The sequence below is a fragment of the Nyctereutes procyonoides genome, unplaced genomic scaffold (genome assembly GCF_905146905.1).
Source record: "Nyctereutes procyonoides isolate TBG_1078 unplaced genomic scaffold, NYPRO_anot_genome, whole genome shotgun sequence".
Taxonomy (NCBI): domain Eukaryota; kingdom Metazoa; phylum Chordata; class Mammalia; order Carnivora; family Canidae; genus Nyctereutes; species Nyctereutes procyonoides.
This window is the reverse complement of record NW_026575159.1, coordinates 33,097,668-33,122,652: the sequence shown is the minus strand read 5'-3', so window position 1 is coordinate 33,122,652 and position 24,985 is coordinate 33,097,668. Positions and strand designations below refer to the sequence as shown.

General features: G+C 65.5%; 2 protein-coding genes across 2 annotated transcripts; both read left to right on the top strand.

Annotated features, from left to right (window-relative positions):
• The first annotated feature begins 6,893 nt into the window (after positions 1-6,893).
• SCRT1 (scratch family transcriptional repressor 1) lies at positions 6,894-12,776 on the top strand. The gene is made up of 2 exons (XM_055314243.1): positions 6,894-7,329; positions 9,302-12,776. The coding sequence occupies exons 1-2, from the start codon at positions 7,215-7,217 to the stop codon at positions 10,237-10,239; spliced, it is 1,053 nt and encodes a 350-aa protein (XP_055170218.1). The 5' UTR covers positions 6,894-7,214; the 3' UTR covers positions 10,240-12,776.
• Positions 12,777-16,005: 3,229 nt separating this feature from the next.
• Positions 16,006-24,974, top strand: DGAT1 (diacylglycerol O-acyltransferase 1). The gene is made up of 17 exons (XM_055314007.1): positions 16,006-16,401; positions 20,463-20,550; positions 22,222-22,262; positions 22,343-22,428; positions 22,511-22,563; positions 22,746-22,851; positions 22,959-23,072; positions 23,176-23,250; positions 23,339-23,442; positions 23,560-23,598; positions 23,680-23,721; positions 23,796-23,840; positions 23,919-24,031; positions 24,115-24,180; positions 24,258-24,345; positions 24,425-24,487; positions 24,564-24,974. Exons 1-17 carry the CDS (start codon positions 16,211-16,213, stop codon positions 24,717-24,719), a joined length of 1,470 nt encoding a protein of 489 aa, XP_055169982.1. The 5' UTR covers positions 16,006-16,210; the 3' UTR covers positions 24,720-24,974.
• Positions 24,975-24,985: the final 11 nt, after the last annotated feature.

Below are 24,985 nucleotides of genomic sequence, written 5' to 3'. Positions count from 1 at the left end.
CCCACATCGGGCTCCCTGCATGGAGCCTGCTTCTCCCTCTGCTTTGTCTCTGCCTCTCTTTGTGTCTCTCATGGATAAATAAATAAAATCTTTAAAAAAAAAGAAATCTACTTTGTCCTATGCAAACATAGCCCCCCCAGCCTTCTTTAGTGTTTATGTGGTGTATCTTTTCAGGTCCTCTTATTTTAACCTATTTCCATTTACGATGGGCTTATTGTAGACAGCGTGCAGTGGGGGCCCACTTTCTTACACCACCTGGCAACCTCTGCCTCGTAGTTGGGGTGCCCACACCACTTGCATGTAATACAATTAGAGACACAGCTGGATTTGGATCTACCAACCTGCCATGTGCTTTCTATGTGTCCCATCTCTTCCTGTTTTCCTTTCCCCCTTCTGCCTTCTTTTGTATTTGCTGCGAATTTTGCATGATTTCTTTGTTGGCTTATTATTTTGTTTTAAGATTTTTAAAAAAATTTATTTATGAGAGACACACAGACAGAGAGGCAGAGACACAGGCAGAGGGAGAAGCAGGCTCCACGCAGGGAGCCCGACGTGGGACTCGATCCCAGGATCCCGGGGTCATGCCCTGAGTCGAAGGCAGGCACTAAACCACTGAGCCACCCAGGTGTCCCTAATTTCTTTATTCTTTACAGATACACCTTTGACTTATCAGAGTCCACATTCCAGTGACTTAGGCCACTTTACCCACGCTGTGAGCACTTTGCCATCCTGTCCTTCCATCTCTGCCACGCCAACACTATGCTATCTAGTTATACATTCCACTTCTATATATGTTTCAAACCCCACATACATTGTTAGTTCTACATAATCAATTGATCATCTTTTAAATAATAAGAAACAAAGTGTTTACATTTACTTCTTAGTTACAATTCGCATACTTCTCATTTCTTTGTAGACATGGATATTTTCATCTGGTGTCATTTTCTTCTGTCTGTAGGGCATTCTTAAGGATTTCTTGTAGTGTGGGTCAGCTGGTGACGAATTCTTACAGCTTTTATATGTCTGAAACATCTATCTAACCTGTGCATTTCAAAGATATTTTCACTGGGTATCAAACTCCAGGTTGACAATGTTTTCTCCCAGCACTTTAGAGATGCTGCTCCACCATCCTCTAGCTTGCTTTATTTCCATGAGAAATCTGTTGTTGGGACACCTGGGTGGTTCAGCGGTTGAGCACCTGCCTTCAGCTCAGGGCGTAATCTTGGGGTCCCAGGATCAAGTCCCACATTAGGCTCCCTGCATGGAGTCTGCTTCTTTCACTGCCTACGTCTCTGCCTCTGCCTCTCTCTGTGTGTGTGTCTTTCATGAATAAATAAATAAAATCTTAAAAAAAAAAGAAGTCTGTTGTCATCCTTATCTTTGCTCATTTATACACAGTATGTTGATTCCTCCCCACACCCCCTGGTGGCTGCTTTTAATATTTCCCTTTATCACTTGATTATGATCACACAGAGAGACACAGGCAGAGGGAGAAGCAGGCTCCGTGTGGGGAGCCTGATTGGGACTTGATCCCAGGACCCCAGGGTCATGGCCTGAGCCAGAGGAAGACACTCAACCACTGAGCCACTCAGGTGTCCCTGTCCTGTGTCTTGATACAAGAACAACTGTGTTGTTAAAATTGATGGAACTCCAGGGGTGCCTGAGTGGCTCAGTCAGTGAAGCATCTTGCTTTGGGCTTAGGTCATGATCCTGGGGTCCTGGGATCGAGCCCTGCATCAGGCTCTCTGCTCTGCGGGGAGTCTGCTTCTCTGCTATCTCTGTCTCTGTCGTAAATAAATAAATAAATAAAATCCTTAGGAAAAAAAAACGGATGGAACTCCATGCTTTACACATTTTTTGTATGGAAATTCTATCTCAGGCTTGAAATGAGGCCCAAAGATCTGGGCAGATCGGGCGGTTGGATCCCTTGGAACAAAGTAGGACCTGGGTCACTCAGGGCTGCTGGCCTCTCTGATGGCCCTAAAACGAGGCTGAGGGGACACCATTCCTGAAGCAAGAAGGGGGCAGAGCCCAATGACACCTCCTGGTGACCCCAGGCTGGGAGCCAGGGCCTCCCTCACACAACTCCCAGGCCCTCTGTGCTCAAATGTCTTTATTTACTTACTAAAAGTAGCATTTTGAGATATGATATCTGGGATTTCAGGGAGGGAAAGGAAATCAGATTGGCTGTGAGCTGGTCTTGGGTGATGGTAGTGATGGGCCAATGTGGACGTATCTTTATCTGACTTTTTGCACTTTTGTGCACATCTGATATTTTATATAATAAAACTGTAAACAAAACCCCCTAAAATTTGCATCTTGTTTAGTTTGCATGTCTTTCCCAGTAAGGTCTCTTATTTATCGTGCGGTAAATTGCCTGTTAACCCCTTGGGGGTCTCCGCATCTTTGTTCTGTAGGTTCATTTATAGCAGCTATTCTATGATCAGAATATTAACCCATTGTTATACAAACATTTTCTACTACTTTGATATTTGCTCTTTGTTTTTCCTTGTCTTTTTTAAGTAGACATTTTTAGTTGCCTCATGGTCTAACCTCTCTCCCGTAGCTCCCAAGCTCCTGCCTCGGCAGGAACCTGCTCTGCCCCATGCTACTGTCCTCCCAAGCCTCACCCAGTACACACCCCGGCTTCTGGGGCACAGCTAGTCACTAGCAACCCCCCACCAGCCTCAGCCCTGTTGCTGGGAACCCCAGCTCCCCTCTGCCCTGCTCCCTTCTTGCCAGCCTTCTCCGGGGGCTGCTTTTTCTCTTCCCACCTCAGCCCCCTGGCTGGGAAGGGGGCACCAGGCACCCCTGTTCCTCACCGTGGCCTGTGGCCCCTTCCCCACTCCTCTCTGCAGGAGTCTTCGCTGACACAAGCCATGAGCCATGCTAACCACCTAACCGGCCCTGGCTGCGGGCATCGCTCCGTTGCTGCACCAGGTCTGCTTTCCCGGTGGCCTCAGTTTCTTAGGACCAGCCTGCAGCTCCCTGCTCCTCAGTCATGACCCCTTCTTCCTGTCAATGACCTCGTCCTCTGCCCCAATTATGCCCTTGAGCCTGTTGCCATCAGTAACTGTCCCCCCTCACGTCCCCTCCAGCGTTTCAACCCAACACCCCACTCTCAGACCGTCACCTACCCCCCAGCACAGTCCCAGCTCCGTCCTGCAGATGCCGACCCCAGTGCCAGAGCCCCCACGCTGTCATGCCCTCACCCCTTCCTCACTCCATTTAGATTCTACAATCAGTGCCTCCTCTCCTTTGGCTCAGCTGCCCCTCTCAGAAGCTTGCCTGGCAAAAGCCCAAACCTGGATAAACACAACGCCCCTGCTTATTCCCACTGGCCTCCCTGCAGCTCCTCAAAAATATACAATCCCATCTCCTCTGGAATAGAGGCTGAAGCCCACAATGGTCTCCCAGGCCTGGTCTCTGCCCCCGCCTGCTCTCATGAGCCAAGTTACCACCTGGCCTTCTCATCTTTCTGGTTAGTATCAGTGTCCTGGGCTGGCCGTGGGCTTTAGGAGCAGGTGGGCTGTTCTGAGCTGTGAGTCTTACCTCACAGCTGGGAAATTGGCAGTTGAGTCAGCCCACTATGTACACAGGATCTCAACTGACTTCCAGGAAGTCAAAAGTCTTCCAGGAAGACTTCCATTCTCCCGATGAGGAGGAGGGTGTTGGGGTGCCAGGGAGCCAGACCAAAAGAGACTCCTAGCAAGGGTCAGATGCTGGCAGCCAGGGAGAGGGATCCAGAGGAGGAGTGGACCTGCTAGGCTGTAGGCTGGGCTAGACTGTATTTGAGCCCCAGCACAGTGGAGGGGGGTGAGAGGGTGACCACAGGGCCTAGGAGTGAGCACACAAGGGATCTTGGCTCTGCTGCGGGGAGGGTGCTGGGGACATAACACTGTGAGTTTCCACTTTAAAGCATGGCCTTTGAGCAACATGGGACCTGCCCAGGGCGGGAGACGGCATGCCCAGAAGCAGAGGGAGGTAGAGGGACACAGAACCAACACTGCATCCCCTCACCCCAGGTGGGTAAGATGCTGGGCCCAGCTGCAACACGAACCAGGACAGGGTGAACAGACCAAGGTCCTCGGGTGCTAAGGCCCTGAGGGTCGGAGTATCCCTCAACTGGCTGGGTCCTCGGGGAGCCAAAGTAGCCTCTCTGGGACTGTGTCCTCTCCTGCAACAAAGCTCACCCCACCCCCGCCAGGTCTTCAGCCCTCAGTGGGAGAGACTCGGGGTGGCCTCTGGAGGAGGATAGCTAAAAGTTTCCAAAAGCATGGGAATCACCATCTCTCCTTCCCCAGTCTCTCCTAGCTGGACCCTAGGACTGGGATGCAGCGACCCTGGGATGCTGGCGGGGGCAGGGGGGTGCTGGAAAGGAGGTGGGGCGAGGCGGCCCACGTAATTGAGGCCGGGCCACATGTGTGCGCTGCACCCCGGTCACTGCGAACTGATGGTAGAGGCCTGGGCCCACCTGCCCCTCCCCGCCAGGCGCCCCAGGGGGCTGCGGACTCCACCTGAGCGAGCGAGATCAAGGGCCGCCCGAATGGTCCCCTCGAGAGCGTGGCCGTGGGACACATGTGTCCGCGCTCTGACGCCTTGTCCGTCAAGAGGGTTGGGAGCGGGGTGGAGGGTGGGGAGGCTGACAGAGGGGCAGGCAGGCGGATGGCCAGCCAGGGGCTGGAGGGCTAGATAAATGACGACAGAGGTGAAGGGGCAGCCAGGGGCCGTGGACGGTGGGCCGGGCGCGAGAGCGAGCCGAGGGATAGACCGCCTGGGCCGCGCGGGGGGCACGGGAGCGGCCGGAGGGGCGGGGCGGCGGCGCCAGTGAAGGGACCGGCCGGGCACGTACCGCCCGCGCCCGGAGGGTTTGCCCGGTAATTAGGCCTCGGTCCAGATGGGCCCCCAGTCCTGCAATCAAAATGCTAATTGGCCCCGCGCCTCCGGCTGCGCCTCGGCCGGGCCCCCCTGGGAGGGCGCCGGGAACACAGGCTCGGACGGGGGTCCCCGCCCCGCCCCCGGGTCGGGCCGCGCCGGCTGCGGCTCCGCGATAAGGGGGTTGGCGGCGCCCCGCCCCCGCCCCTCGGGAGCGCCCGCCACGCAGGACGAATACGCAGCCGGGCCGAGGCCACAAAGCGGGGCTGCGGGCCGGGCCGCGCACACGGCAGCCGCGGAGCTCGGCACCGCACCCCGGCGCGCCCCCGCCCGCCGTCCGCGCCCCCGCCGCGCGCCCCCGCCCCCGCCCGCGCCCCCGTCGCGCCCCCTGCACAAGGTCACCGCGAGGAGCGCCGGGCGCGCGCACCCCCTGCACGCGCCCCTGCCCGGCCGCGCCCGGACCCTCCCCGGAGCCGCCGCCGCCTCGGCCCTCGGCGCCGGCGGGCTCGCGGAGGCGCTCCGAGCGTGGGCTCCCCAGCCGGCCGGCGCGGGGACTGAGGGGACAATGGCAGCTCGGGGTCCTAATTGAGGACATATGTCCCCGCGCGCGGCCATTGTGCGGCCTGGAGCCCCCGACACCCCCGCGCGCGGCCATTGGCGGCCGGGCCTGACGTCATGGGGGCTGCAAACGCGGGGCGGGCGGCCGCGGGAAGGGTTATCCGCCTGGTTGCGGGGCCGCCGGGGGGAGCTGCGGCCGCGCGGGAGGGTGCAAAACCACCCGTGAAGTCGCATTTCTAGAGCAAGGGCACGGCTGCCCCTCTCCCCCTCCCCAGCCCCTTGGCTGCGTCGCCGCCGCGCTCGACATCCGCCCCTGGGGGGAAGGGGCGGGGGTGCAGGGAGGCCTCTCCAGCGGGCACGGGGTCAGCCCGGGTGACCGAGTGGCAGGGAGACACTGCGGCACGCGGCGCGCGCAGCGCTTCCACACTGCGCTTCCGCTGCCTCAGCACTCGCTCTCTGGCCTCTCGCCCCCGCCCCCGCCCCCGCCCCCCGAGATCCCCAGCCTCCAGACCCGAAAGCCAGGCGGGCGGGTCGGGGCTGGGATCCGCCCTGCGTCCCTCCCCACTAGATCTCCGGGCTGCGGCTCATGAGTCCCAGGCCTGTTTCCACCTCTCCCCCCACGCACGACAATGCCGCAGACCGCCAGGCCTCCATTCCCGAAGCTGCTCGGGGGAAATCCACACGGGCGGGGGCCGCGGCATCCCCAAGACCCCTCCCAGGAGACCCTGGCCGGGCCCGGCCCAGCGAAGCCATTTCCGCCGGCTTCTCCTCCCTCCCCGCCCTCCCCCTCCCTCAGCTCCCGGGCTTTAAAAGCCAGAGGCTGGCCCCGGCCGCAGGCAGAGGCGGCCGCGGGCGCAGGAGGCCGGGCCCAGGAGCTGTCCGAGCGCCGAGCCCCGCCCCCAGAGCCCCCGTCCCTCCCTCTCTCCTTCCCTCGGCCCGCCCTCCCTGCGCACCCCTCCCCCCAGGACCCCCGCCCCCCGCTCGCCGCCGCCGCCGCCGCCGCCGCTAGCTCCGGCTGCAGAACAATAAAGCAAGCCTCCCAGAGACCCCCGCCGAGGACCCCCGCCCGGCGGCCGAGCCCCCGCGGCCCGCCCCCTGCCGCCCGCCGCGGCTGAGCGCGCCCGGTCGCTGGCCGAGGTGCTGGCCGGGCCGGCGCTGGCCGCGGTGCTGAAGCTGCTGGCGCTCCCGCCGCCGCCGCCGCCGCGTTCTCCGGGCCCGGCGCCTCCACCCCCAGGGGCATGGGGGGTCGCTGACTGAGGCTCCGCCGCGGCGGTGGGGGGGGGAGGGGAAGGGGGCCGCGGAGCCGGGCCAGCCCTGCACCCACTCGCAGCCTCCGGGCTCGGGACGGAGCCGCTCCCCCCTTCCCCACCCCCCATCCCCCGGCCTCCTCCCCCGCCTGTCCAGGGGCGGCACTGCGGGCTGGGAAGCCGGGACCAGAGGAGGGAAGGAAAGAAGGAAGGAAGGAAGGAAAGAAGGAAGGAAGGAAAGAAGGAAGGAAGGAAGGAAGGAGGAGAGGAGAAGAGAAGAGAAGAGAAGAGAAGAGAAGAGAAGAGAAGAGGAGAAGGAAGGAAAAGAGGAGGAATCCAGAGAAGCAGAGGAGGAAACGCAAGGCAGGCAGGCAGGAGGAGAGAGGACGGCACTCCAGCGGCAGCATCCAGAGGCCAGAGTGGGGACCCGTGCTGCCTCCGCCGCTCCTCGGATGGTGACGGGGCCCCGCCGCGGCCGCAGCCCCCCCGCGCCCCGGCTCCGCAGGCCCGCAGCGCCGGAGCCCCGCAGGAATCATGCCCAGGTCCTTCCTGGTCAAGAAGGTCAAACTTGACACGTTCTCCTCGGCGGACCTTGAGAGCTCCTACGGGCGCGCCCGCAGCGACCTCGGAGTGCGACTGCACGAGAAAGGTGAGAGCTGGGCTGAGGCTGGGGACGGCAAGGGGCCCAGGGCAGTGCTGGAGGGGGCAGAGGACCAGAGTACTGGGGAGGCAAGGGGCAGGGGCCCCGGGAAATAGACCCGAGGAACCAGAACCAGAGGGAGAGGGCAGCTGAAGCTGGACTGTGGAGGAGGGTGGGGAGAGGGGAATGCAGAGGCAGGCCAGAGCAGGGCCACAGCCGCCAGGCAAGGAGAGTGCCAATGCGGGAGAGGAGGTGGGGAACAAGGGATGGGAACAGGAAGTGCCCGAAGGTACACACCGACCCACACCCTGACTATGTGGGGACAGATGCAGTCGTATGGACACCTGGCTGATATGACAGGACCTGTCATGCGTGCAGACCCACACCCAGAAGCCTGGGCCTTCCTCGGCATCATCCTGTCTTTTTTTTGGCTAGGGTCAGCGGAGTGCTGCGAGTTCCTGGGAGTAAGCATGGGTCCAGTGGGGGCCGCCACCTGTCAGGACTAGGGTGTCAGCAGAGGAGCAGCAGTATTTCCCCTGCAGCCAGGGTCAGGCAGGAGGATGTGGGCAGGAGGGCTGTAGGTAGGGAGGTCCCAAGTGCTGGAATCAGGGGGAGGCTCTTTGTGTAAGGTTGCTCAAGTTCAAGGACAACTGTTAGCATGCAGGCAAGAGGGCTGGGAGTGCCAGCGGCGGCCTGGGATGATAGAACAAGTGTGACCTGAGCCTGTGTGTGAGCCTGTGTGCGCCCATGTGACTGCGTGCAGCCATGTGACTGTGTGCGCTTGTGTGTGACCCTGTATGAGTGTGTGCCTGCCTGTGTGCCACTACATGGGACCATGTGACTCTGAGGCCGCTGTGCACCCATGTGACTGGCGACCCTGGCTGAGAGTGTGTCCTGGGTGGCTGCATGTGTGACCCTGCATGAGTCGGTGCTGGGCTGGGATCAGCGTGCAGCCCACCCCTTTGAGGACACTCCAGGGCTGACGGTGGCTGGGAGGCTGGGTGTAACCCTGGAGAAGCCAGAGCCTGCATCGTGTGGTGTGTGCATCTGTGACTTTGAGGTTGTGAGATCCATCTTGTGCCTTGAGAACAACTGCGGTTATCGGCTTGAATGATGCTGCCTCCCTGCAGCTTGCCTCAGTGAAGGTGTCCCCTGCTGGGTGCCCTGGCACTCCCCTGTCACCCGCCCACCCGAGGCTTGGGAAGGCCCCGACAAAGGGTTAGGGCCTGGGGGAAGAGGGCTATGTGGAACGAGGGAGGGCCCAGGGGGTGCGGGATGACCGAAGGGAGTGGGCGAAGAAGTAGAGTGATTGGAGGGAGACCGGGCTGGAGTGGGAAGGGGGGTCCGGTCCAGTGAGGAAGAGGAGACACCTGGGCGGCAGGAAGGAGGTGCTACCGGGTGGGAGGGGCTGCCGGATGGAGAAGTCTTCAGGGCCCGTGGAGGCGGGGGCGACTCGGGGGCCAACGAGGGGCAGCATCCAGCCCGGGCACGAGTTCTAGGTGCCGAGGGGGAGAGCAGGTGGGAACCCCGAGAGGCAGGAGCGACGGGGTCCCTTGGTGGGCGGTCCCGGCTTTGTGCGCTGCGGGTCCGCAGTGTGTTGCATAATCAGGGAAAACTGCTGAAGTGGGGAGAACCCGAGGGGGAGGAGGGGTGGAGGAGGAAGGGCGAGGGAAGCGCCGCCCCTCCCCCCTGACCTTGAGGCTCCGCGGAAGGGGGGCAGCCGCGCCCGCGCCCGAGGATGCGCCTCTGTCCTCCCCCTGCGCGGGTGGGGCGGGCGGCGGGGGCGGAGCCGGGCCCGGTCTCATCTGTCCTCTCTTCTCTCTACCCCCCCCCCCTCCGTGCTCCGTGCCCCGCGGTCCCCGGCCTCTTCTTCTTTGTCCTTCTTCCTGTTTGCTCCTTCCCGGACCCCGTGTGTCCCGCCCGCTGCCCGCTGCCCGCTGCCCCCTCCCTCTGTCTGCCTGTCTGTCCGCCCGGCCCCCAGGATACCTCAACGACTACGCGGGGCCCGCCTCCGTCTACGATGGCGATGCGGAGGCGGCCTTGCTCAAGGGGCCGTCCCCGGAGCCCATGTACGCCGCGGCCGTGCGCGGAGAACTGGGCCCGGCGGCCGCGGGCTCGGCACCGCCCCCCACCCCGCGCCCAGAGCTGGCCACGGCCGCGGGCGGCTACATCAACGGCGACGCGGCCGTCAGCGAGGGCTACGCGGCTGACGCCTTCTTCATCACCGACGGGCGCTCGCGCCGCAAGGCCGCCAACGCCGCCGCCCCCTCTACGGCCTCAGCGGCGGCTCCCGACGGCGACAGCGGAGGCGGCGCCGGGGCGGGCGCGCGCAGCGCGGGGTCGGGGGCCGGGGGCCGGAGCAGCGCGCGCGCGGGGGTGAGCACGGAGGCGCGCGCGGGGCCCGGGGCTGGCGGCGCGGGGGGCCGGCACGCGTGCGGCGAGTGCGGGAAGACGTACGCCACGTCGTCGAACCTGAGCCGCCACAAGCAGACGCACCGCAGCCTGGACAGTCAGCTGGCGCGGCGCTGCCCGACGTGCGGCAAGGTGTACGTGTCCATGCCGGCCATGGCCATGCACCTGCTCACGCACGACCTGCGCCACAAGTGCGGCGTGTGCGGCAAGGCCTTCTCGAGGCCCTGGCTGCTGCAAGGCCACATGCGCTCCCACACGGGCGAGAAGCCCTTCGGCTGCGCGCACTGCGGCAAGGCCTTCGCCGACCGCTCCAACCTGCGCGCGCACATGCAGACGCACTCGGCCTTCAAGCACTTCCAGTGCAAGCGCTGCAAGAAGAGCTTCGCGCTCAAGTCCTATCTCAACAAGCACTACGAGTCTGCATGCTTCAAGGGCGGCGCTGGCGGCGGAGGCCCCGCGGCCCAGGCGCCCGCCGCCTCGCCGCAGCTCGGTCCCGTGCAGGCCTAGGGCGGCGGTGCCAACGCCAGCCCAGCCGGTCGGCTCTCAGCAATACGGGCCCCCAGGGAAGTCTCCGCCAGCGCCCGGGCGGAGGGGCCGGAGGGCGGGCCCCTCCTCACAGCAATAGAGGGAGGGGGCCCGGCCCCGCCCCGCCCGCGGGGGGCCTTGTCGGGGCCCCTTCAAGCAATAGGGTCCTGAGGGGAGACCCACCCCGACCCCCCTCCCTTCCCCTCCAGGGTGCCCCAGGCTTTTTCCCAGCAATAGGGTCGAGGAGACCCCGAACCGAACCTCATCTCCGAGTTAGGTCTCTGAAGACCGGGGTGGGGTGAGGTGGGGAGCACCCTCCCTCCCTCCTCTGCGCCCCTGGGTCGCGTCGCAGAGACTCAGGTCTTCCCCACCCCTTTCCAAGCCTTCCAAGGGCCAGGCCTGCGGCCTAGACGTCCAGGGAGCAGGCGGGGGAGGAGCGGGAGGAGGTCCTGCTGAGGCGGCCCTGCTCCCCGGCCTCCGCGGAGCCCCGGGGGTGACGCGTTGGGGACGGGAAAGAGGCGGGCGGCGGCACCCTCTCCCTCGGGGCCGCTCCGGGGCCTGGGTCCCGGCCGCCCCGCTCTCCCGCCCTCGCATCCTCACATCCTCTGCCAAATCCGAATTCTTCCAGCCCAGCGTCCCGGGCTCTGTCCTTCATAACGAATAATAATGACGCATATCGAATCGCATGGACTTATCCGACCTCCTCAGACCCCAGCGCCCCCGCCCCGGGCCCCCCCCCCTCGTCCCCGGGCCCTCGGTGCGGGAGGCCGGAGCCCGCCCGGCCCGGCAGGCAGGCCTGGGCACGGCCCATCACACACCTCTCTGTATTCGCTTTGCGGGTAAAGCCCCCTGGGGGGGTTGCGGATGCGTCGGGTTTCTTTCTTTCTGTATTTGTACGTTTTATTTATGAACGGATTGCACTCGGGTCGGGGAAGGGGCGCTGAGGCCCCCATCCTTCCCGCCGACGCCGACGCCAGGGGCTCGGGACGTCAGGGGTCACCTTCCCCGCCCCTGAACCCCGCCCCCTGGGCCCCGCCCCCACTCGGTTGCCAACTTTCGCCCGTCTATGCCAAAGCCTCGGCGGCGACCCCGCCCCAAGGGCCCGCCCCATTGGCCGCCGCCTTTGTGACGTCACTGCATGCAGCCCCACCCCCTCCCGTCCCTTCCCGGGGCTGCCCGCTTCCTGTCCCTTAGTTAGTCCGACGCCGACTATAGAGCAATAATGCGCACTGCATGCGAAGCTGCCGCCGCCTCTAGAGTTACTGAGAATCAGGTATCCCCCTGCCCTACTCACCCCATAGGCCCCTAGATCAGGGACATTGCGCGGGGCCGGACGCGCAGACTTTCCCCCTCCTCCCTCCCTCCCACGGCAGAGCCCTGCGGGTGTAACGGCTCCAGGGGCAGGGGCAGGGCGGTTGCGCCCGAGACCCCTCCTTCAGTCATCCATCACCCACCGACGGACTGTTCATTAGGCACCTACCATGTGCCAGGCCCGCTGCAGAGTCGGCCAGGGATGCAGCGACCTGCAGGGGGTGCATGTGGGTGACAGGGGTCCAGCAGGTTTGGATGGGCCAAGGAGGGCTGCATCTGCAGAGAAAGGCCTGGTCCCTAGACCCAGCCCTGCATCCCCCTTACCTCTTCCCCGCCCCAGCCCAGGGCCAGTGCTGGGTGCAATTGGGCTCAACCTTTGACTTGCACCTGGCGTTCTCAGCTCAGGTGGCACAGACCCAGGGCCCCAAGGCCCAGCATGAGCAGGGCCACCCATACCACCGACTCTCAGTCCTTCCATCTTCTGGCCTCCCGGGCTCTGCTGTGTGGGGCCAGGGCCCCAGGCCAGACAAAAGGTGCACGCTGGAGTGTATGGCCTGGTCAGCCCCATTCCACTGGGCGCCAAGCTGCTACCCAGCTGCACCTGCCGGAGCGGACTGAGGGCCCAGCCCAGCAGGGCCCATATCCAAAACCCTCTATACCACAGCCCCGTGTCCACACAGCTCCCAAGCGGGGGCCTGCCCCCCTGTGCTGGGCACACCCGCATGCACACGCACACACAGGCACCCCGCCCCATCCCCACACGCCTGTCTACCTACCTAAGGAGAAGGCCAGAGGGCCATAGGCCGGCCAGGGCCTCCCGCTTCTCCCTACACCCCGCCGCCGTGGAAAGCCATGGGCCCCCTCCCGCCCCCATAACTAAGCAGCACAATAACCGACTTAGCGAATTCAGGTAGAAGGAACGTTTAGGTAGCACCTATTTTGTACTGATTCTACGAGTAGGGCCCGAGATGCGGGGGCCCTCGGGTGGGGGTTGCGGGCCGCCGGCCTGCCCCGCCCCCACCCCCGCCTGCGCCCCGCCGCCTTGTACATACTCCCACCCGGAACAGGCCGGGATTTTTACTCGGGCCGCGCCCCTCTTCCGCCCCCGTTTGGGGCTGGGCCGGCCGGACAGACGGACGGACGGACAGACCTCCTTCCTAAGCACAATAGCACCAGCTCCCCGGAGCGCCGCACCTCCACGAGGAGAATAAATGCCACTCTTGATAGAACTTGGAGTGTCGGGTTGATGTCTGCAGCACTGGGCCTACAGGGGCGCTGGGATGTCGGAGGGCCGTCTGTCTAGTCCTGCTGCGTCCCGGCGGGGCTGGTGCAGGCCGGGCGCTGGCAATGGCAGCCTGCCCATGCAGCCCCGGGGGCAGCTCACTGCCTGTGTCAGGCGTGCCAGTGTCCCTTCTCGGGAGAGGGCTGTCTTCATCCTGCCAGGAGGGCCGGCTTGACAGGCCGAGGCGTGGGAGGACTCCCCTGAAAGCAAAGCAGCTGGCATTTGTCCAGTGGCAGGTTAATCCACCCTGTGCCAGGAGCTGAGGGAGCCAAAGGTCTCCTGCCTGAGGCCAGGCCCAGCCCAGAAGTGACCTAGACTCACCTGAGTCGGTACAGCAGGGCCTGCAGACCTCTGGCCTACTCTCCCTGCAGGGGCTCCTGCTGCCCCTCGGGGCTGACGGCCACCAACGACCCCTCCTCAATACCAATGGAAAAAAGGGGGACAGCAGAAGGTGCAAGGTCTAGCCCCTTCCTGTTCCGTGCTGCCCACATCCTGACCCCCGCAGTGTGAGGAGGCCTCTAGGGACAGCTGACCCATGCTGGTTCTGGGGAGGTGCCACTCAGGTGACAGAGAGGCTTCCACAGCCACTCACAGCTCTTGAGCTCTAGACAGGTTGAACCAAACTGAGGTGAGGGGCAGGACTGCGCTGGTCAGGGGCAGCCCCGGGACAGGGTCGCCTGCCCTAGCAATGCCTTCTGATACCCAGGTAGGCAGGTATGAGCTGAGGGGCCTAGAGTCTTTGGAGACATGCCGTCAAACCAGGTCATCCCAGAGCAAGCTGTGTGAACCCTGGCAGGAGACAGGTCTGCCCAGACTTCATCAGGGTGGGCGGCCCAGGTAAGCCTGTAGGCTGCTCAGGGTGGGGCTCAGGCGGAGGTGGGCGCCCTCTTTGGGGAGCACTAGGAGCCTGTGGAAACCTATGGAGTGAAAGCCCCTGTTCCCGGGAGAGGTCAATGTCCTGGACCTTTCACTGTCCCCAGGCTGGGGAAGGCTTTGTAGGAAGAATTAGCCTCAGGGAGGACAGTTTACCCGAGGCCCGCCTTTGACAGCAGCCCTTCCCCACTAACCCACCCGCCCCACCCCTGAAGTCACTCCCGGGGGAGTGTCCAGGCCGGAGGAGCGCTCCTTCCTCGCCAGCTCCTGGTTGTGGACCGGAGGTCTCTGCTTCTGCAGAGGGGCACTGGGGTGGAAGGGCAGGCCCTGCCTCCCCGGGCCTGTCCCTCAGTCCCCATAATCTCCACGGACAGGACCCTGCATCCCGAGCCGGGTCTGCCCGCTGGCCTCCCTTCTTAGGCACCCACCGGCAAGGCCCGACCTCTGGCCCCTGCGCAGGTGCAGCGCGGGCAGCGGTACCGCCCTCTCGCGCGCCCGGGTCGCCAGGCACCCCGCCTCCTCCTCCCCCGAGGTGACTGGGGCCGCGGGGGGGGGGGGGCCGAGCCCCCACAACGCCTCCCGAGGCCCTGCCCACGCGGCGCAGGCCCCGCCCCGGCGCCGAGGCCCCTCCTCATCGGTGCTCCCGCAGCCCGCGCCTGCCCAGCGCCTCGCTGTCCGGCTCCCCGCGCGCCCCTCTCGGCGCCCGAGCCTCGACGGCCCGGCCGGGGCCCCGCGGGGCTCCTCCTCCCGGTGGTGCCTCGTCCACTCCGGTCGCTTCACTCCTGCTGCCACTTGCCAAAGAACGGCTTGGAGCCGGTTGTGCACGCGGGCAGCCGCTTCCAGCCTCACGGTTCCCGCTTCCTGGCCGCTGCGCTCATCCGAGGCCGACTGGGAGCCTGAGTCCTCAGTCTTCCCCGGCAGCCGGGGCGGGCCCCGTGGCTCTGGGCTCCGCACTGGAAGGACAGCGCAGCCAGAGGGCACGCGGAGACCGTGGGCGCGCGTGGCAGCGCTCTCAGGCACACTCCTACGCTGCGGGCGCCCGCGAGGACACCCCTTTGTTCACCTTCGCTCGGGATCAGCATTCGGCAAGGCCTAGCGCAGCCTGGCGCAGGCCAGCTCGTGCACAGGCGCCGAGGTCTGCAGGACTGGATGGGAGAGCAGGTGGGCCGCGCAGGCACGTGGGAGGGGCTCTCCTGCCCAGGCCCGCAGACCCTGGGGCGGGTCACTGGAAGACACGGCCCGGTAGCCCCAGCCTGCCAGGTACGGATGCCGGGCTATCAGTCCCCGATGGCCCAGTGGCAATAGGGACGTGTCACCGAGGGCCCAGACACTGTGATGAAGGCGGTGGCCAGTCCGCACGAAGACGCCGCTAACCTCAGGCCAACACTCTCGGTGTATTTGCTTCTGGAGAGGCGCTCTTCTTGGCCTTGCTCACCTCGGGCATGAATGGCTAATGGAGTTTTGCTGCTGGGTAAACCTGGCTGAGCCCCCAGGAAAGCCTCGCACCCTGAAATCCAGGATCCTCACACTCCAAGCCCCACGCACAGATGCGTGTTAAGCTAAAGTGGGAGGGAGGCGCACTTGCCACCTCGCAGTCGTGCGAGACACGGGAGCCGCTGGGTCTCCAGGCTCCCCAGGCCCTGGCAAAACTAGCCTGGGTGGAAAGGATGGCGGCCCCGCAAGCCTGCGGAAGGGGCCACCCGGGGAGGGGAGTCCCTGTGCCCGCGGGGCCCGGGGCTGTGGAGCCACCCGGCAGGGCGGGCGTCCCAGGGACCGGGGCCTGGGCCTCTGTCCTGCTCCATCTTTCGGTCTGGCGCTTGTGTGGACAACCTCAGCCGAGGAAAAGTAGGTGCTAACTAGAGAGCTCCCCGACGTGCGCTCGGGACCCACACGCTGGGTGGAGCAAAAGGCGAGTACCGCGCCCCGGCCCGCCCCGGCCCGGCGGACGCTAACTCCGGAGGCCCCTCGGAAACGATTACGCCCCGGGCTCCGCGCCTGGCAGAGCAATGGCGCAACCCTGCGTTTCCAGAGGGATGAGCAGCGGGGAAGCGGCCGGGGGAGCTCCGCGGAGGCGCCGCGGCCCGCGGGGAGGAGGCTGCGTCAAGGGCCGCACACCCCAACCCTGTCCTCCCCGCGTCCAGGGCGACCCCGGCTCCCAGCGTGCCGCGCGCGGGGCGACCACGACTCCCAGGGTGCCGCGCGCGGGGCGACCACGACTCCCAGCGTGCCCCGCGCGCTCGCGGACTACAAATAGGCGCGCGCCGCCGCGGCCGGCCAGTGAGCGGCTCCCAGAGCGACGCGCCCGCGCTCCCCGGACGGCCCGGAGGGCGCGCGCTGATTGGCGGCCCGGGCCAGCGCGCGGGCTACGGCGGCCGGCAGGGGGCGGTGGCGGCCGTTGGCCGAGGGGCTGGAGGCGGGGCCGCCGGCCTTGGGTGCTGCGAGCCCGGCGGACCACGACTCTGCCGGGACAGGGTGCAGGTTGAGGCCATGGGCGACCGCGGCGGCGCGGGCGGTTCCCGGCGCCGGAGGACGGGCTCGCGGCCCTCGAGCCAGAGCGGCGGCGGGCCCGCGGCGGCGGAAGAAGAGGTGCGGGCCGCGGGCCCCGGGGGCGACGCGCCGGCCGCCGACAAGGACGAGAGCCGCGGCTCCGACGCGGGCGGCAGCCACTGGGACCTGAGGTAGCGACGCGCCTCTCCCTCAGCCCTGAGCGCAGACCCCTGTCCGGGCCCTCCGAGTGCCCGGGCGCTCCCCGACTGGGCGTTGGCAGGTGTTCCCTGGGCCCCGTGGGGGAACTGAGGCACGGACCGGAGAGCCACCTGCCAAGGTCACCAGGTGGAAGCGCCCCGCCTCCAGACGCCCCTCCGCGCAGCCCGGGGGCGCCCGGCCCGGCCCCCGTGCGCGAGGAGAGGAGGCCGGGGAGGCCCTCGGGGGCTTGCTGGGAATGCTGCCCGCGGCCCGGGTCGGCCCCCTGAGCGGCCGTCTGGTCCTGCACGCCGTCCCCAGAGTTGTGTTCATGGGGGCCCCTCCCTCACCCAGAGCTTGGCTGGCCCGGGGCCCTGCTCATGTTAGCAGAGGTGTCCTCTTGCGGGGCAGAGTCGGGCTCTCCCCGGGGCTCTCACCCCGCGGGCGCGGTGCCCACAGGTGGGGCAGCCTGTGTAGCTGAGGGGCTGGCAGGCAGGCGTGGGGAGCGGGTCGAGCTGATGGGCGGACTTGGCTGGGTCAGGGCTCCCTCCTGGAAGCTGGCTCCACAGCCTCCCTCTGCCACCTCCAGCCTCGTGCTCCAGCTGCTGACCTCTGCTCCGGCCCAGGGGGCCTCGGGGGCTTTGGCATGGGGAGTGCCTTTGGGGCTACAGGTTAGCACGGAGGAAGTGGGCAGTTGGTCAGTGTGCCTGCCAGGATCTGCTGTCTTGGTAGGAACAGAGGCTTTCTTCACCATGGTGAGGGGGGGGTGAGGGCAGCTGGGGTCCATGCCCTCGGGGTGCTCACAGTCCACCTGGAGATAAGGTAATCTCAGCACTGAGCAGCGTGGGCAAAGGTCAAGCCCAGAGTCTGCAGGCGCCGCAGGCAGGCGCCGCGGAGGAGGAAGAGGAGGAGAAGGCGGCGGCCTGCGGGCCAGTGAGGGAGGCTGCAAAGTCCCCGCTGCTAACTGCCGTCCAGGAGGCAGGGGCATGGCTAGCACCATCTCCTCCAGGAGTGGCAGGACTTGTCTTTTGTGTAAGATGGGGGGCGCTGGCTTTGGGCCCAGTGGCCACTGCGGGACAGGCTCCTCCTGCCTCCACAGGGCCAGGTGTCGGGAAGCCTCGCCTGTGCTCCTGATAGCTGGGCTGAGCCAGTGCAGCCCTGTCTCCCCAAACTCAAGGTCAACCCCCAGGAGGAGGATCTGGAGATGGCTGGGATGGCGGGGATTAGGGATTACACCCCTCCTGGTCCCCAGGCCAGGCAGGCCACGTGCGCTCGTGCCTTCCCGAGCCTTCAGTTTCCCCATTCCCCCTTACTCCCTGGCCCAGGCCTCCTCCCCTCCCTACACTTCCTGCTCACCTGGGCCTGGGCAGGTGGGTCAGGCCCTGGGTGTGTCCCAGACAAGGTGTGGCCATGGGGCAGGAAGGAGGGGGCGCCACACACAGCGCCCTGTCCCAGGGCATGTGGCCCTTGGTTCATGGGCACTCCAGGCAGAGCCTTCTGGGTGCAGGGTCCCCCCCAGGGTGTCTGTTCCTGGGTCTGAGCATGTGGAGGGCCCACCTCCTCACCTTGTATCCCAGGAGTCAGCTCAGAGGCTGGGTGAAGGAAGTGCTGACAGGGTGGCAATGGGGAGGACAGCTGGCCCTGGAGCTGGACCCTGAGGTCCCCAGGTGTGACCCTCACTGGGGGCTGTGTCCCTGGGCAAACTTTGGCAAGCCTAACTCTCCCCGTGCACCTACCTCCCAAAGGGGATGTGACACATGTGATGAGTTACGATGACCGTGCTGGCTGGGTGGACCTGGGGAGCAAGTGTGGGACGGCTGCAGGGCACAGGGGTGTGGGCGGCTGCTGGTAGCAGGGGAGAGGGCAAGGCCAGCTGTCTGCCCTCTGGTCCACTGCGAGCCGTACCGGCAGGGCTGGACCTTGTGGGCTTTGGTGGGTGGTGGGCTTCCTCCCCTGGGTCTCTGACCTGTGGGGAAGTGGGGTGCCTGGGGTTGGGGTGGGAGGAGCTCCGTGGAGGGCCTGGGGAGTGGGGGTGGGCAGGTTGGGGAGCCCTCGAGAGCCGGACAGAGCCTCACGGCAGGGATCTGAACATGTTTTTATGATGTTGTTTGGTGTCAGATTTGGAAAATGATACCCCTTCCCCAGCCCTGTTTTCATCTTAGAGATGGCTGAAAATAAAGCCAGCGTGGTCTTGGCGGCCCAAAGGGGACAAGGGGTCACATTGTCCTGAAACGTTCGCTGGATGGATGTTGACGTGCAGATGGGGGTGGCCCTGGGACGGCTCCAGTGAAAGCGAATGGGCTCACACTCGGCAGAGGGGCTGGCCCGGGGACAGGCCCGGAGACTGCTCTCTAGGGAGTGGGGCCTTGACCTCTGCTCGCCTCACAGAAAGGCAGGCACAGAGACTCGGGGAGAGGAGGGCCTCAGTGGTCCCACCGCAAGGCCCAGGACAGACAGACAGACCTGGGAGCTGGACACGAGGAGGCCAGGCCTGTGGCCGGGACAGGCTGGTGGGCCAGGTGCAGCGCGGGCCTTGCCTCCACCCTGGCTATGGGGTGCCCGGGAGCATCGCAGCCTTCCCAGCCCCTCCCTCCCGGTGGGGCCGTCTGGGTGTTCACCACAGCCGTAGCAAGGCTGGCCACTGAGGCAGGGTCAGCCCTGAGAGATATCTGCTACGGGGCCCCCACTGTGTCCTCCTGAGTCCGCTTGTCCTGCCTGGGTGCCTCACGAGAGGGAGACATGCGTGCACAGGAAGGGAGGGGAGGCCCAGGGCTCACGTCTTACAACACTGGAGGCCTTGCTCAATGCTGTGTGGGGCTTCCTGGTGGCACGGCAGCCGGGGTGGGTAGGGCAGGCCGAGCGCCCCAGGGGCTGGGCTGCGGCTAGGCTATGGGTAGCCCCAGCCACCCTGTGGCCCTTCTTCTTTTTTTTTTTTTTTTTTTTAAGATTTTATTTATTTATGAAAGACACAGTGAGAGAGGCAGAGACACAGGCAGAGGGAGAAGCAGGCTCCGTGCAGGGAGCCCGACGCGGGACTTGATCCTGGCACTCCAGGATCAGGCCCTGAGTCAAAGACAGATGCTCAACCGCTGAACCACCCAGGCTTCCCTCCCAGTGGCCCTTCTGCTACCTGTGTCACCCTGAGGATCAGGCGGGGATGTGCGGGCCGCTTCTGCTTCCCCTTTCCCATCAGGTGGGAGCTCTCCTGGGTGGGCCCCGAGGTCGCCTCTTCCTGCTTCTGCGGGGACCTCGCTGCCATCAGGCCCCTCTTGCCTCTTCGGCCGGGGCAGGAGCACAGTACTTACCCTGCAGTTGAACTGGGCCGGGTTCTACTCTTTTAGAAACAGTTGGAGGCTACAGGAGCGGATGAGGCCCGGGCCCCTGCCCCCAAGGCGCATGTGCGTGTTCAGGTGCTCAGCTGGCCCAGGGCCCTGCGCCCACTCAGAGCTGCATGCGCCCAGCATGGGGAGGAGGTGGTTTGAGGTGGGGGCCCCTCGGGGCACTGGGCAGCGGGGTGGGCTGATGAGCAAGGCAGGTCCAGGCGCTGCCCCCATGTCTGCAGAATCGCAGGCTGGGCCTGGCTCCCAGAGCCCGTCGCCCCCTGTAGCCATTGTGCGTGATGGCGCCAGGAGCCTCTGGGGAGCACGGATGGGCTCTTGGCCTGCGGTGCTCCAGCTCCCTGTCGCCCTGGGCTGGGCAGGGCCAGCTGTCCTCCTGTCCTGGAAGGACAGGCTTCTGGGTGGTCCTGAGGGCTTGGTCCTACCTGGCCCCCCTGTGATTGTGGAAGGGGAGTAGGACGTGTGGGCGGGAGAGCGGGCAGGGTGGTCATAGGCGGTCCTGCTGGGCTACAGTAGACGACAGTTGCCCTGTGGAGGGGCTGGGGTCCGCCTGAGGCTGGCTGCTGAGGGGCTGGACTTGGCTGGGCCCCTGGGCTCAGGGGGCGGGGGGTGAACCCACACCTGGTCCTGGCCCGGGGTTCTCACCGCCCGGGGGACAGGGGGAGCCCACGCTGCTCCGCTGGTGCCTGCTGGTGAGTGTCTGTCTCCCGCCCTACCAGGTGCCACCGCCTGCAAGATTCTTTGTTCAGCTCTGACAGTGGCTTTAGCAACTACCGTGGGATCCTGAATTGGTGTGTGGTGATGCTGGTGAGTAGGCTGGTGTCTGGAGCAGGTGTCCCCGTGGCAGCTGGGGCCTTGGCCCGAGGCTGGCCTTTGCCTGGGCATAGGCTCTGCCCTTGGGGGAAGGCGCCAGAGCTTTGGTGTCCGGGCTGCGTGGGCGAGAGGTTGTGGCGGTGGTCCCTGCATGGGCCACACGCCTCTCCTCCGTGTTGAATCCCAGAAACAGCAGGTGTGGGTGGTCTTGGGGTCCAGAAAGAGTCTCTTCTGTTCCAAGGGGTCCTCATGGGCTGGGATCCCTGGCAGGCCTGGTCGGGGGGGAGCAGGGGTAAGCTGACGGCTCTTGGGCTCAGCCTGGCAGCTCCGGGCCCCGACAGCGCGCTAGGCCTTGGCTCCAGGTGCCCCTCTGCGTCCACCTCCGCGGGTGGCCTGGCTGCGGCCCCGGCCTGCTGGCACCTTGGGTGGGGCTGCACTTGCAGCCCGGGAGCAGCCCGCAGGGTGGGGCAGGGGGCAAGGGCCTTGGGCCCAGCTCCTGCTGTGCTGGCTGATATGGTCAGAGGCCTTTGACCCTTCCCTGACATCAGCACCTCTGTCTTGGGTGCGGCTTGTGGTTACTGTGTGGAAATGGCTCCTGGCACACCCACATCCTCCTGTCATGGCTCCCTGCTCCGTGGAGCGGTCTGGTGGGCGGGAAGCTGGCTGGGCAAGGGGACAGTGGCTCTGACACCTGCCTGACCCTCAGATGTGTCCTTGGACCCCGGAGGCCTTCCGCATGGGCCGCGTTTGTAGAGGCAGCCACGGAGGGCAGGCCCTGGGCCACTTGGCAGCACTGCCTGTTCCCTGCAACCCTTTGGGCCTGCCTGGCCCTTGGCGCAGCCCCAGAACCTTTCCCCTGCTCTGCTGCCTCACCGCGCCCCTGCTGGATGAGATGTGCACCCCGGGGCCGGGGCTGCGCTGCGCTCCCTCCACCAGCGCTGCCCACCAGCAGCTCTGGCTCCTGCCTGCTGTGGGCTCTAGGAGGGTCCACCACTGGGCGTGGTGGCGGCACATCTGTGCCCCGCAGGAGGTTGGCCCATGTGGCTGGGGGAGGGCGGGCTCCTGTGTCTCTCTGCGCGTTACCTCCTTGTGAAGCCTTCCCTGACCACCCAGGTAAGGGATCCCAGCAGTGTCCCCTGACCAGCATCGCTATTTCACAGAGTGTGCCGCAAGCCCTGCTCAGGGCCTGAGTTGAGGGCACCCGGCAGGGTCTGTGTTCTCTGGGGTGGAGCAGGAGACCCTCGGGCCTGCAAAGGGAATCCATTCCCCAGCCCCGGGCCAGACTCAGGAGCCCATCTTGCTGGGGCCGCGCTGGGGCCATAGGCCCGGGCTTGGAGAGCAGAAGAGGGCAGTCCGGCCTCAGCTGCCTAGCCCCCAGGACTGGTCAGCTTCTCCCCACTCCCCGGGGTGTGGGACATCCTGGGGCCTTGGGGCCCTGGCCTGCTGCTAGGGAACAGGTCATCTGTGCTGCTGGTACTGGGGTGATGGGGGCACTGCTGCAGGACTTCCTGTCCCCGCAGTGGTGTGGGGTGAGGTGTGCAGGTCAGATGGGTCACAGGATGCCGCCTGGACACCCAGGGCTCTTGCCCCTCCGGGTGCTGAGAGGAGCTGGGGGGCAGCCCGTGACCAGGGCTAATGGGGCTGTGCCCTTCCTCTCTCTTGCAGATCTTGAGCAATGCACGGTTATTTTTAGAAAACCTCATCAAGTGAGTGTCCTCCCCAGGGCCCTGGCCCCGCCCCTGAAGCCCCTCCCCACCTGCTCAGGCCTTCATCCCCCGGTCCCCAGGTACGGCATCCTGGTGGATCCCATCCAGGTGGTGTCTCTGTTTCTGAAGGACCCCTACAGCTGGCCTGCCTTGTGTCTGGTTATTGGTGAGCTGGGCGCCAAGGAGGCCCTCGGGTGGGGAGGGCCAGGGGTGAGCTGCGCCTGAACCTGGGGCACTTCCGTCCTCAGTGGCCAATGTCTTTGCCGTGGCTGCGTTCCAGGTGGAGAAGCGCCTGGCGGTGGTAAGCAGTGCCGGGGTCCCCTGTCCTGCCCAGAGGTCGGCTCCCCTCGCTGGGCCTACGGTTCAGGCTGCGAGTAGCTCTCCTGGGAGGGGCTGTGCCCCAGGCCTGGCGGCCCTCCCCCTGGGGGCCCTTGGCCGAGGGAGTGGGCGCACTGGCTGAGCACTGTGCTCCCTCCATCCCAGGGTGCCCTGACGGAGCAGGCTGGGCTGCTGCTGCACGTGCTCAACCTGGCCACCATCCTCTGCTTCCCGGCAGCCGTGGCCTTGCTGCTCGAGTCCATCACGCCAGGTGCGCCGCATCCTTCGCCCCAGTCCACCCCAGGGGCCTGCAGGAGAGACCCCGGCCTCCTGTGAGCCGTGTGGGAGGGCTGTGGCCTGAGCCTGCCTCTCCCGCAGTGGGCTCCGTGCTGGCTCTGATGGTGTACACCATCCTCTTCCTCAAGCTCTTCTCCTACCGGGACGTTAACCTGTGGTGCCGAGAGCGGAGGGCACGGGCCAAGGCCAAGGCTGGTGAGCAGCTGCCCGGGGTTGGGGCCTCAGCACTCGGGTCACTGGTCATGGGGGTCCAGACCTGGGCCGCAGCCAGGCCTCACCGCCCCTCGCTTGCCTGTAGCTCCCGCAGGTAAGAAGGCCAACGGGGGAGCTGCCCAGCGCATGGTGAGCTACCCTGACAACCTGACCTACCGAGGTAAGGCCCTCCCGGGGCCGGGGCAGCGGGGGCAGCCCTGAGCCCTGACGGGCACTGGCCTCACTCCCGCCCTCACTCCCTCCCACAGACCTGTACTACTTCCTGTTTGCCCCTACTCTGTGCTACGAGCTCAACTTTCCCCGCTCTCCCCGCATCCGAAAGCGCTTCCTGCTGCGGAGGCTCCTTGAGATGGTGAGGACGGAGGCTGGCTGGGGCGGCTTGGGGGCTGCTAGGTGCTGGGGGGTTTGGGGCGGGACAGTGGCTAAGGGCCGGGGGCCTTAGCCTGGTGTTCTCTGCTTCCTCCCTCAGCTGTTTTTGACTCAGCTGCAGGTGGGGTTGATCCAGCAGGTACTTGGGGCGGGGCAGCGGTGGTGGGAGGGGCGGGTGCGCTCCCTAGCCAGGGAGCTGACACTGTGCCCTCCCCTGCAGTGGATGGTCCCCACCATCCAGAACTCCATGAAGCCTTTCAAGGTGAGTGGTGGGGTTCCCCCGGGGCGGGGGGCGCGGCGGCCGGGCGCGGGGCCAGCTGAGCTCTGTCTCTGCAGGATATGGATTACTCCCGCATTATCGAGCGCCTCCTGAAGCTGGCGGTGAGCGGCCGGGCCGGGCGGGGCGGGGCGGGCAGGGCGGGGCGTGTTCTGCAACCTGGCACCTGCCTCCCCCTGCAGGTCCCCAATCACCTCATCTGGCTCATCTTCTTCTACTGGTTCTTCCACTCGTGCATGAACGCCGTGGCCGAGCTCATGCAGTTCGGAGACCGGGAATTCTACCGGGACTGGTGGTGGGTGGCCGGGCCTGGCGTGCCGGGGGCGGGGCCTGGGCGGGGCCGGGCCCGCTCCGTCACTCGCTGCTCCCAACCCCCAGGAACTCGGAGTCGGTCACCTACTTCTGGCAGAACTGGAACATCCCGGTGCACAAGTGGTGCCTCAGGTGGGCGTGGGCAGGTGTGCGGTGGGCGGGTGGCCGGGCGGAGCCAGGCACCCGTCCCACGGCCCCTCCCTCCGCAGGCACTTCTACAAGCCCATGCTCCGGCGTGGCAGCAGCAAGTGGGTGGCCAGGACAGGGGTGTTCTTCGCCTCCGCCTTCTTCCACGAGGTGAGCGCTCTGCGGGCCCCCGGCCTCGTCCCTGGGTGGTGTGGCCGAGCTTGGCTGACGCCCTGTCACCCCGTTGCAGTACCTGGTGAGCATCCCACTGCACATGTTCCGCCTCTGGGCCTTCACGGGCATGATGGCTCAGGTGAGCGTCCCTCCCCAGGCCCCCCCACCCCGCCCCCAGGTCCCTGTGGCCAGCTGACCTCCGCCCATGTCTCCAGATCCCGCTGGCCTGGATAGTGAGCCGCTTCTTCCAGGGCAACTACGGCAACGCAGCTGTGTGGCTGACACTAATCATCGGGCAGCCGGTGGCCGTGCTCATGTACGTCCACGACTACTATGTGCTCCACTATGAGGCTCCCGTGGCGGGGGCCTGAGTTGCCTCGGCTGGTCCTCACGGCCGCCTCCTCACCTCACTGCCCACGGCCAGAGCCAGCCCCCACCTGCGTGCTGGGGAGGGGGGCTGGCTCTCCACTGCCTCCTACCAGCCCCCAGAAGGCCTCTCTGCCCCTATGGGGCTCCCTCCTGCCCCGCTCAGGGAATGGCAGACCAGGCACAGGCCAGAGCCCAGGGACCTGTGCCAATCTGCCCAGGGGTTGAGGGAATCAATAAAGTGCTGTCCAGAGTGGCTACCCTCAGCCTG

Excerpts from the sequence above, each read along its gene's own strand:
- DGAT1 (XM_055314007.1), top strand. The coding sequence starts at position 16,211 with ATGGGCGACCGCGGCGGCGCGGGCGGTTCCCGGCGCCGGAGGACGGGC. Across the intron at positions 22,564-22,745 it reads TGGAGAAGCGCCTGGCGGTG|GGTGCCCTGACGGAGCAGGC; the intron begins GTAAGCAGTGCC and ends CCTCCATCCCAG. Across the intron at positions 24,032-24,114 it reads GAATTCTACCGGGACTGGTG|GAACTCGGAGTCGGTCACCT; the intron begins GTGGGTGGCCGG and ends CCCAACCCCCAG.
- SCRT1 (XM_055314243.1), top strand. The coding sequence starts at position 7,215 with ATGCCCAGGTCCTTCCTGGTCAAGAAGGTCAAACTTGACACGTTCTCC. Across the intron at positions 7,330-9,301 it reads AGTGCGACTGCACGAGAAAG|GATACCTCAACGACTACGCG; the intron begins GTGAGAGCTGGG and ends CCCGGCCCCCAG.